The sequence below is a fragment of the Setaria italica genome, chromosome VI (assembly GCF_000263155.2).
Source record: "Setaria italica strain Yugu1 chromosome VI, Setaria_italica_v2.0, whole genome shotgun sequence".
Taxonomy (NCBI): Eukaryota; Viridiplantae; Streptophyta; class Magnoliopsida; order Poales; family Poaceae; genus Setaria; species Setaria italica.
The window spans coordinates 26,196,043-26,208,412 of NC_028455.1; the positions used below are offsets into that span (position 1 = coordinate 26,196,043).

General features: G+C 45.1%; 2 protein-coding genes across 2 annotated transcripts; one reads left to right on the top strand and one right to left on the bottom strand.

Moving 5' to 3' along the window:
- Positions 1–942: 942 nt before the first annotated feature.
- LOC101754259 lies at positions 943–3,271 on the top strand (the record flags this gene model as incomplete). Its single annotated transcript, XM_022827757.1, has 2 exons — positions 943–2,134; positions 2,843–3,271. Coding segments are annotated over 2 exons (1,320 nt in total), but the record flags the coding sequence as incomplete, so codon positions are not given.
- A 1,891-nt stretch (positions 3,272–5,162) lies between these two features.
- On the bottom strand, positions 5,163–6,162 carry LOC111257754 (zinc finger BED domain-containing protein RICESLEEPER 1-like). Its single transcript, XM_022827839.1, has 2 exons — positions 5,475–6,162; positions 5,163–5,393 (listed from the first exon to the last, which is right to left on the bottom strand). Exons 1-2 carry the CDS (start codon positions 6,157–6,159, stop codon positions 5,332–5,334), a joined length of 747 nt encoding a protein of 248 aa, XP_022683574.1. The 5' UTR covers positions 6,160–6,162; the 3' UTR covers positions 5,163–5,331.
- Between the last annotated feature and the right edge of the window lie 6,208 nt (positions 6,163–12,370).

Consider the following 12,370-nt stretch of genomic DNA (forward strand, 5'->3'; position numbering starts at 1 on the left):
ATGTCCACATTGCAAGTTGCAACAACGCTTTGCCACACAGTGGCCATGACGTCCACTCGTGCATCGGCGGGAAAGGATCACAGACAGGATCCATGCACGCTGTGCTGGGCCGCCGGCGCAGCCGTGGATGCCTTCGCTAGCCGCCCGGACCCACTGTAGCAATCTAGCATTTCGGTTCCGTTGAGTTACTTTTGCTTATTTTTAGCACCCATCACATCGAATGTTTAGATACTAATTAGGAGTATTAAACGTAAACTATTTACAAAATCCATTGCATAAGTGGAGGCTAAACAACGAGACGAATCTATTAAGCCTAATTAGTTCATGATTTGACAATGTGTTGCTACCGTAAACATTGCTAATGATGAATTAATTAGGCTTAATATATTCGTCTTGCCGTTTAGCCTCCATCTGTATAATGAGTTTTGTAAATAGTCTACGTTTAATACTCCTAATTAATATCTAAATATTCGACGTGACATGTGTTTAAAATAAGAAAGGAACCAAACGGGACCATCGTTGAGCTCTCTCGCACGCTTATTCGCTGACGTCACCTCTGATCACGTGGACCCCCGCACAGCTGGAGCCCGGTCACGTCCAGCGGGCCCCCTCCTCCGTGCTTTGCAAGCCGAGCAGGGCGACACGGGACACACGCCGCTCCGCCCGCCGCCGACTTGCTCGTGAAGCCTCCTCTGGCAGCCGGCCTACAAATTCCCCGTCCCCTTCTCTCCCGCTTCCACTGAAACAGGCAGCAGCCACACGATTCAAATTGGAATTCGAGCCAACCCAACCACCTCGCCACCGTCCAACTCCCAACCCAACCCCCACCCCAACCAGCGCGGGGCCTCGCGTCGGCGCGTCGCACCAGCCATGTCGTCCGAGGCGGCGGAGTCGTCGCGCGCCCGCGAGGAAGCGGCGGAGCAGGAGGCCTCGTCCGCGGCGGTGGCGCGCCAGCAGCAGCGCCCGTGGGTGGCGCTCGCCTCCATCCCCGTCGTGTACCGCGCCAGGGACGCGCGGGCCAGGGGGCTCGCCCCCGGCGCCGCCGACCTCCTCCTCGAGCTCCAGGACCCACCGCGCGCCTCCTACCTCGCGCTGCCGGAGCGCCTCGTCCCCGACCCCAGGCGCTTCGTTCTCGCCAACAACTTCCCCTACATCATCACCGCCGCGCCCCGCCGCCTCCTCTTCATGGCCTCCAACCTGGCCCAGGGCAGGGACGTCCTCAACGCCAACTACTTCCTCTGCGACGTCCGCGCCGGCACCGCCTACCGCCTCCCCGCTGAGCCCGCCAACCTACCCATCAAGCTCTTCCCGCGCCGCACCCTGGGCCTCGTCGCTGACCCGAGCTCCCCCGGCGACTACCTGATCGCCCAGCTCCACCCCGCCGCGGGGTCGTCCATGAGGCGCCACGACGCCCTCCTCTGCTTCTCCACCGCCACCGACCAGTGGTCCGTCAAGCAGCTCGCCTCCGCCCCCGACCACGAGCCCTGGGGCGCGCACGGCGTCTTCCCCCATGACGGCTTCCTCTGGTGGGTCGACGTCGCCTACGGCATGCTCTTCTGCGACCCCTTCGACGACCACCCGCGCCTGCGCCTCGTGCCGCTCCCGCGCGGCTGCGAGATGCACGGCCTCACCAACCGCGTCCGCATCCACTTCTCCAAGCTCTTGGACCGGTGCCGCTGCGTCAGGCTCAGCGAGGGCAAGTTGCGCTACGTCCAGATCTCGGGCCTCTCCTACGACCGCGCCGCCGTCAACGACCCACCAGACAACCCCGCCGTCTCGATGTGGACGCTGACGGCGCTCGCCGACCCGGAGGCCGCGGATCCCTGGACGTTCGAGTACGAGGTGCCCTTCGCCCACATCTGGGCCCACCACAAGTACATCGCCGCCGGCCTGCCGCGGGGCAAGCTGCCCAACCTCGCGCTCGTCGACCCCAACAACCACCACGTCGTCTACTTCTTCCAGGAGACGTCGCTCTTCGCCTGGGATGCGCGCGCGAAGGACCTCGTGTCCTGCACGGAATGCTTGGTAGACCGTGACTTCCAGGATCTCGAGTTCCAGAACTCCCGCTTCGTCGATGCCTGGGAGTGGGAGCTGCCACCCACGGTTTGCAGCGACGATCCTGCTTCATCAGATGGTAAGCGCGTATCGATGCCTTATCAACTTGATTGCCTCCTGTTATGGTTCTAGTCGATGGAATGCAGTTTACAGTGTTCATAGATCCCTGAATCTGAAACGTGATGGTGTCTGTGTAGCAGCATGCCCATGTGCATTCATTCATCTGCAGTGATCTTTATCCTATCGCACTGCTAACCTTTGAATTCGTCATATTAGTATTGTCGCATTTGCATGTTCTGCTTCCTTCTGTGTGTGGTAATCAGCTTGATCGTTCACTGACCTGATCGCAAAAGGGATATCCCCAACTGCTCACGTCATTTGTGTGCTGCTTAGATTCATTGCCTTCGGCCTTTTGCATTTTGATTAGTATATTCACCGCGTTCTAGAGTTATTTCGAAATTGCAGATATAAATCCTGAGCCACATCATCACTCTGTTATTAGCTACACTAACTGTAACTGCACAGCGTGCCTAGAATAGAATTAGTCTGAAGATAGTCGGCAGCTAGTATATCCCAGGAATGCCTGAAGTTGCATTGCTGCTGTGTTTGCCATCATGTTTCTTCATCTTTCCCAGAATCGATTCATGCCTCTGATTTTAACATTTGGTCGGATTGTGATCGTCTTTGCCCAGCATTATTTCGTTTTTTGGATTATGGAACTGAAACATTGCTAATGGCTTGCTGATCCAACAATGAGTTGACACTGTTGCGGGTTCTGTGCATGCAGGTGGGAGTGGAACGAAAGGGCCTGGTGATGAGGAAGAATTGGACGTGGTTGCAGGATCCGATGAGGAATTGGCATCTTTGCTAAGCCAGATGGAGATCAAGAGCCAGCCGACAGGGAGTATTCGTTAAGTGACCTGCTGATCACGATCGCGAGGACATGGCACCACCATCTGAACCATCTCTTGAGGCTGAGGCGACTGACCAAGCTGATGAACCATAGATGCATAGCTTCCATAGGTGAGAGGCAACTTCTTCATCTCGACATGCGGAGGGCTTTCAGATCTTGTGTGGTTAGGCATTTCAGATGTGTAGAGCCTGCAGCTTTCCTTTAGGGACATCTCGTCTGAGTTGAATAGTGCTATGAACAAGTTTGTGTAGTTCCAGTTCTGCTTCTCCCGTTCTGCATGCTGTTTTGTCTGAGAGAACATTTATCTTGTGCTGCTAATGCAAATGGAGTCCATTTTGGTTCTCTTTTGGTGAATCCTTTGAGCTTCTCCTACCTTGTTTGCATGCATTTCTGTTATATATCTATATATATATATATATACATATATATATATATATATATATATATATATATATATATATATATATATATATATATATCTTTTCCCCATATGCTAGAAGATAAGAAGGGGTCCAATTTACTAGCTGCTGCTATGGTTGCATTTACTGACTGGCCTCATAGTAATACTTTGGAAGGCAGTTATTCCGTGAGAATTAATAATTTGCTGTTTCTTCATTTATCAAGATGTCTTTCTCATAGATAAAATTGATAAAATTAAATAAAACATCCCATCTTTGTCTTTGGCAGCATAAACCATATTTGCAAAGAATTTGTTCGTTGCTCTTCTGCAAAAGAAGAAAAGAAGCAGAGGCTCAAACTTCGAAGTTATTCAAAAATAGAGCAGTTCAGATGAAATATATTGTACAGTGAAGTTGCTGAATGGTTACTGTCGTCTTACTATCCACCCTGTTCATGGTCCGGTTTAGCCGGTTTTTATTTTGTTTCCAAACCAACCTGTCCGGGGCGGCCTGGTCTTGCATGGGTTGCTGACAGTTTTTGGAAGCACGCCGGTGCGGGTTGGGGTGGTTGGTTTGATGGTTTACGCAGGTTTCGTGTGCTCTGGGGTGGTCACCGCCGGGGATGTGCTGGACCATCAGCGTCGCGGACCGTGAAGAAGAGCTAGAGCGCACGGCGAGGACGAGGTCGTCGGATAAATATTTGAGGTTATGTGTATGCAGGTTAAGTGAAGAACTAAAATCACCGATACAACGCTGCTACTGCTAACACACAGCATTTGCAAAACTAATCACGCAAGAGTAACAAAGGGGTATCAACTGTCACTATCTAAAATTCTGAAGTCTGAACCTACAAGTCAGCATATCAGATTCTATTGCCAAAAACAGTACAATTACTATAGAAATTATCCAAGACACTATAAAATTTGCCAAGGAAAACCATAAACATTAGTACCATATGTGATATGTCTCTGCAGCAATACTTGGGCACCTGCATTGCAGCTGCAGCAAATACACTGCCATATTTATTAACTGCTAAAGTTGACCTCGGGCTACCTTCTATGGCTCTACAGCAGTTAATTCCAAAGATTTTTCTTCCATCTCGACATTACCATCCAGTATAACCTGAAATAGAGAATAGTTTGAAGACCATTCATTGCATGATAAATAAATGATATGTGACATGCTTCTAGAAAAAGAATGCTGCCATGAAAATATACTTCCAAAATATCATTGTAAAGAAAACTGTTACCAAACTAGCAAAGAAAAAAGAGCCTGTCATGAACTTCTTAACCTGGATAGCATGCTTACTTTTAGCAGATAATTACACATAGCAGTTCCACACTATCAGTTCCAAAAGAAAAGAATTGTGTATGATGTAGTTATACTAATTTAGTGTTTCAACAGACACTAGCAGCAGACTTTAGTAGCCTGAACCATTCACTAGCAGCAGACTTCAGCATTGATAGTCATCGTTTCAGTTCCACATGCTAATTTTAACAGACTTAAGTACACATGGACCATTCATAGCTTACACTAGCAGCAGCCTGAAATTTACAGACCATTGCACGACGCTGGAAGGATCAGTTTACCAGTTTTAGGAGAACGTGTGATTTGACCTGTTACTACCATCTAATATAAGTTTTCAGAGCAGCCATTTGTTCACAGCTTTTGTTTCTCTGAATGTTTCTGAAAACTTATTCAGGACTCTCCAATTTCTATCTCAAGTTAACCAAACCCAATCAAGGAAAACCCACCTACCAGGTCACTGCAATCTCAAGACAAATCAAGGCTTATTGAAAAAGTGAACCATCCATCCTGTGTTAGATTCAGACCCTACAGACAATCACCATACCTTGTCAGAAACATAATAGGCTTCTTTTCAGAAATTACTATGCTTCCAACTTAGTTAAATCTGCAGCAAAAGTCAAAGTTACATACCAATGCAATGGAGCAAAGGAGCAAAAGTCACAGATAAAGGAACATACCAATGCAATGTTGATTATCTGTGCGGTCCTTTGAAATAAACTCTGTATAAAAAGGAATAGAATGTTGTGAGCAACTTTAACAGACTTAAGGTGGCGTTTCTACTGAACTATGAAAAACTTTACCTTCTCTAATCTCCTCATATGTCTGAACCTCTTCAGCAGCCTCTCTTGCACTTACTTTGCTATGAGATGTATGTAGCCAGCTTTGTGCGCAGATTAAAGCTTCGACTGTGCTAGTCGATAGGCTACAGCGAAGTGGATCTATAATGCGTCCACCCGTGCTAAAAGCTGACTCCGAAGGCACTGTGGAAGCAGGAATAGCTAGCACATCCTTTGCCAAGAGCGACAGTACAGGATACTTATTTGAGCTCATTTTCCAATACTCCAGTATGTCAAACTCTTTAGCCCTCTTCTCACGCTTCTCAGCTAGATAGCTTGTTAATTCTGAATCATTTGGTTCACTCTCAATCTCTTCCATGTGTTGCTCAAATTGAGATGCTAGCATGTCCCATGGGTTCTCTTCATCCTCTTCACCTACACTTATGTGAATTGGAGCTTGATTTGAACCTCTGTTGCTAGAAGAGGCATTAACACTTTTAATATACCAACAGAACAATTCATCAAGAGTTGATTCAATCTTCTCAGCTAATTCCTTGCCCTCATATGGTCCATACAGAATGTCTAAGCAGAATTTCAGATACTGAAGCTTATACCTGGGATCTAAGATGACATCAATGAATAACAAGTAGTTCAGATTGCCTTTTTCCTCCCAATACTTCTGAAATTTTAGTTTCATGTGATCTGCCATTGAAGACAATATTTGGTCCTCTCCTCCAGCAATCTCAATTAGTTTTGCATGCATCGGCATTATATCATGAAAAACAATGCTTGATATTACATGCAGTGAAGCGGACAGACGAGTGGTGACCTTTTCAAATAGTTTCAAGAAGCACAATATGCGCCTTGCTATTCGCCAATCATCTGTATTGGGTGGATCTTTGTTTGGGAAGTATGCTTTGAATGGCATGTACTCCTTTTCTAGTCTTGCAAAAGCTCTCTCAAACTTTTCTGCACTCTCCAACATTAGAAAGGTAGAGTTCCACCTGGTCTCTAGATCTAAGGTTAAAAGGCTCTTGCTTGAAATTTTCTCCAATTCTGCACATTTCTTGAATACCTTGAGTCTTGATGGTGAAGATCTCACAAATTTTACTGCTATTCTGATTTTCTCAATAGACTCATTATGTTCTTCAAGTCCGCTCTTCACAACCAGGTTAACAATATGGGCACAACACCTCACATGTAGAAATTTGTTATTTAGCACGACTCCTTGCCAATTCTTGCATACACCCTTCAAGTATCAAATTAACTTATCATTAGAAAATGCATTATCAACTGTCACTGTGAATAGACGGTCAATGCCCCAGTCCAATAAACATTCTTCAACCCTTTTGCCAAGTGTCTCTCCTTTGTGGTCTGCTACTGAACAGAAATTAAGGATCCGTTTTTGCAGCTTCCATTCATCATCAATCCAATGTCCAGTGAGACACATATAGCATAAATTTTGCTTAGAAGTCCAAGTGTCTGTTGTTAGGCAAATTCTTTGATTCTTCAATACTTTCTTCAACTTGGGTTTTTCTTCAAAATATCTCTGCATGCAGTCCCTTGCTACCGTGACTCTAGAGGGGAGGTCAAATCTCGGCTGTAACACTGTAGAATATCTTTTGAACCCTTCACCCTCAACAGCTGTGAAGGGCATTTCATCAATCAATACCATCTCAGCAAGTGCTTTGCGACAGTCTTCAATGCTTTAAGAATGCTTGGGTGTTCCTTGGTTCTTCCTTTGCAACTCCTGACCCTTTAGTGGTTGCTGGGGGCATAATATCCTTAGGTGGTTCCATAAGGTGCTTGTCCCATGAGTTGATGGATCACAATTATATTCTTGACCACAATATCTGCATGCCGCAATAGGATGTTGACCTCTTAATCCCGTACTGAAATGCTTCCAAACAAGTGATTTTTTCGAACCGGTTCTTTTATTTCTCTTGTGAACAGGAGAAACTGGAGTAGGAGAGCTAGCTGACTGAACATTTGATGTATTAACTGCTGAAGTTAGTCTTATTCTCTTTCTCACTTGAGTTGGCAATGCTTCCCTAGTTGCTTCTGATAATCTTTTCTGCATAGCAATTAACCTATTCAATCTCTCACTGCTATCTTCAAAGGGTCTTGCAGCAGGTACCTCCAAAGATTGGTCTTCACCATCCTGAAATAGATCCAGGTAGATTAAAAGATGACAACAATTATCAGCTGGACACGATCCAGATTGCTCAAATTGAGATGCTAGCATGTCCCAGATATAGCTGCCAACCCAGTTTTTACACAGATAGTCGGCCTATGTGAAAGGAGTGTTTGCACAGATAGCTACAGATATGTCAAATTTGTATCTTCCTATGACACAGTAGCATAAAGCCAAAAGATATTGATTCATACGGCAGCTAAACTGCTAGCATAAGGCATGGAAATATGTGGCTCAAACAGAAAGAAAAGAAACCATAGAGAAATTTTCAAAGAAAATAATGTAACCTATTACTTTGGATAACCTGTCTGATAGATGACTTAAACAACCAAATCTGTTACTTAAAGCCACTGGGAGTTGCTATATCAGGATCCCACACCAACATTGCTAGTAAATTCAAAAGGAATCGAACCACACTGTAGCAAGCACACAGATCACAGGGTAGCAGAAACTGAATCTGAGCTAGGGTTCAAAGCTGAATCAATCCAAGAAATAAGCAACAGACATGGAAAAATAGAATGGAAAACAATGAAACAAGAAGGTATAGAAGGCCACCTTGTTTAGCCTGGATGGATTGGGAGTGAGGATTGACCCATCGCCGATGAGCTCCATGGTGAGAAGTGGTAGCGAGTCGACGTCCGTATCAAGGAATCCACCCATGGAGGCAACCGCTTCCCGCAGCCGCGATGCTGATTCGGCCGCCAGCGCGGCCTCCAGCTCAAGGCCTTCAGCGACACTGTCGCGCAGCATCTTCGCCGCCGCCGGCCGCCGCCCTGTTTTCTTTTTCCCTCAGCCTCGATGTTGGCCTCGGTGGATTTTGACAGGTTAAAACTGGAAACCAGCTGCCCCCTACTTCCTTCATCTGGGTCCACACGGGTACGGGTCCAACCTGTGCTAGGAACCGGATTGACGGGTCCAGCAAGGTTGGGTGCGGGTTGGTTCCCGGTTTCCCTTGACCCATGAACAGATCGACTTACTATGATAGAATCAATTAAGGGCCCATTCGTTTTCACCGGATTGGTCCGGAATGAGACCTGTTTCGGGTGGTTTGCATTGAAAGTGCTGTTCGTTTTGGCCCGGCTTGGAAAGAAAATCAGCCCGGATTGGAATCATCCCACACTTGTTGGCCTGGATCAAAACCCTACCTCCTCACCCTCGGAACGAATCCAGCGCGAGAGACACGGGCGATGCGAGGTGCGGCTTTGCTGGCGGTGCGCGAGGCGATGAGGCGGTGGCGTGAGGTGATGGCGTGGCGGTGCAGCACATCCCCAACGGTGACCGGCTCCCGTCCAGCCTCCACCCTCTCTGCCGCCTTCTTCCCAGTGAGCGCCGTCATCTCTCCCTCCCCCCTCCCATCCTCACGTTCTTGTTCTTGAGGTTTCCAAGCCTAGGGTGTAGTGGATTCGATTGTTCTTGGGGTGTAGTTGACTCCTCGTTAGTTGATTCCAAACCATGCTTCTCTGATTCTCTTGCACCCTATCCACAGAAACCGAATCGTGATAGCTAATGATAGATCGATCAGATCAGTCGTAGATGCATCTGGACCGGACTCACACTAGTATTATTGATATCTCTGCTGATCATTGCTTTGCTTTGCTTTGTCTGCATTGCACTGCACTACACATGCATCAGAAATTCAGATATCGTCACTCCTGTCCATTCATGCTCCTATAATCAGTCGATCTGCAGCTATTCATATCAGCCCAAATTTTAGAGCTAAATGCAGTTCATGTTCCATGCTACACTGTTCTGAGTTCAAGCTCCAAATCCAAGATTAGGCTTGCTATTCTGCAGTTGTACCTTGAAGGCTGCCAGAGGAAGGCCGTAGCACAGCCACAGATGGAGCCCAGAGTTGTTGTTGCCACTTGAGTCGTTTACCCTGTTTTCCTTCATTCCTTCATTTAGAGTTCCATTATGTTGGCACAAAAGCAGCTTTCAGTCTTCTTGATGTAGCTTTGTATGTGGTTGCATAAAATTGTGTTGGGTTTCTGCATAATTTATTTTGTGCAACTAGTAACATGTTAGTACTATTATAGTTGACGAACCTTTCATTGCAACCAATAACTGGCAGGCTGCATTGTTACTGCATAGCAAGTTACCTTAGTGCCAGAAGCAAGCTACCTTACTGAGGAACCTTTGTATGTGTTGGAAAAATCTGATTGTGTCTGCACAAACTAAATCTGGCACTTCTAAGTGCTAGAAGAAAATGCTTCTCAGTTGTCATAAGCTTCAACACTCCTGGTACTAGCCTCTTGCACATTGACATATTTCATCAGTTGTGATTAGTAAATATTTAGTCAGACTGTTGCGAAATTTCAGCTTGAGAGATATCATTCCAGTGAGTGACACAATATTATGGATAGTGATACCTTTGTTGATAAAGAAAAAATAATGTGTGGAATTGTAACTTTGTAAGGATGCAATCTAATATGCAACATGTTTTTCCCAACTTGTTACGGGTTGGCACTTCTTGATCTATATTGTGTCCTGTGCTTTGTGGCCAATCTAAATCATGTGCTTTGAAACTCAATTGTGTAACCATCAAACCGAGATTCATAAATCCATAATTACTGACCAAGATTCATGATTCAGGTTTTCTTTTATGTTTTCTTGATAATTTGAGATCCATGATTCAGGTTTTAACTCTGAGACTTGTGGGTGACCTTTAATTATCAGGAGCGTTCAGCATTCTAGCAGTTCTTAAGTCTCCTCACATGCATTTCATCAGACAATCACGCATCAAACATGGAGTGAATTGCTGCCATTCCACCTGTTAAAGGAAACAACAAAGGAAGTTCCTAAATGCCGAGAAGTCGTATTACCAACAAACAAAAAATCTGGCTGCACTGACTCTGGATAGTGATAGCTGATAGGTAAAGCATAACAGTGTATTTTGAAAATGGACAGTAAGAATGATTTTGTCAATAGGATCTGCTAGTGTGTATTCTAAAACAAGACAGTAAAATCATAACAGTGTATTCTGAAACTGGACAGTAAGCATGATTTTGTCAATAGGATCGGCTAGTAGTGTGTGCGGGGTGGTGACGCCAGCATCACCTTGACATATTTTTACTAAATATTTACATTACTGACGAACCTTTGTATTCTCCCTTGCAGTCAAGCAGTTCAAGCTTTAGATTTTCAATTCTTTTTGCCACAACTACTTACTGGCGCACTAGTATAGTACACTATTTTACAAAATAACTTAATGCGTTTTCTTGTTACTTGTAGATCCCACCAGCACCATTAAGAGTTGGCGAAGGTGAACCTCCACCTTCTTGAGATTCGGTACCAACTCCAATAGGTACAGAATTATGTCTATGTTTAAGTCTTTCTTTTTTTCTATTCAAAATAGGTACATAATCCAATAGGTACAGAAACCTGTTTAGCCTTCCATTTTATCTATTTAGCTTTTATTTGACTATAAATTTATATTCTTTGGTTCTGCAATGAATATCTCATTGAGAGATCGTATTAGAAAGAGGAGGGAGGAAGAAGATGATGACATGATGATGTTTCTATTCCCTGCCTTATATCTGATGGGTTCCGCTAGAGAAGGAGGAGTAAAGAAGAAATGTCGTACATAAGAAGAAACAGGAGAGGTTAAGGTTCATCGACTCCTTGAGGGACATATCATGAACTGCCAAGTTACATTTAGGATGGAACCTCACATCTTCAAAGAGTTGGCCACTTATCTTAGAAGGAAAAGGCTCGTTGTTGATACAAGGATTACGGTGGAGGAGAAGTTGGGTTTCTTCCTATACATGTTAAGTCGCAACACCTCATATGAGGATCTTGCAGTGACCTTTAGGCACAGCAACGACACCTTCCATTGTCACATCAACAACTTCTTCAAGAAGGTCATTCCTACACTTTCTCGTTGTTTCCTCCAGTCCCTCGATCCTAATCAAGTGCATCCGAAAATCCAAGATAATCCTAGATTCTATCCATTCTTCAAGAATTATCTTGGTGTCGTTGATGGAACTCATATCCCCATTTCCATATCCCCTGAGAAGCATTCTCCTTTAAGGAATAGAAAGGGCACACTAAGCATGAATGTGATGGTGGCATGTGATTTCGATCTCAACATCACTTTTATTTCTAGTGGATGGGAGGGATCAACTATAGATTCCAGAGTGCTAAGATCGGCTATGAGCAAGGGCTTCCAGGTACCGCCAGGCAAATTCTATTTGGTTGATGGAGGGTATGCAAATACTCCATCTTTTCTCGCTCCATATCGAGGGGTTCGATACCATTTGAAAGAATTTGGAGCTGGACATCGAAAACCACAAAACTCAAAGGAGCTCTTCAACCACCACCACGCACTACTGAGGAATCATGTCAAAAGGACTTTGGGAGTGCTTAAGAAGCGCTTCCCCATTCTCAAAGTTTCCACATTCCATATATTGGAAAATCAAGTGAAAATACCAGTAGCTGCAGCCATCTTCCACAATCTAATCTGATTACTTCATGGAGATGAGGAATGGTTGGATCATCAACCGGATAATATCGATCCAACACACTTTGTTTCTCTACCCAATGGTGATCAAATCATGACTGAGGCACTACACAAGGCAATGCTTTGAGAGATACCATAGCCCAAGAAATGTGGGTTCAGTACCAGCAACATGTAAATTAGTCTTCATGAATTAATAAGCTTGTATCATGAATAAGTTAATAAGATTGTATCATGAATAAGTTGATGAATAAGTTTTTTCTTTGAAAA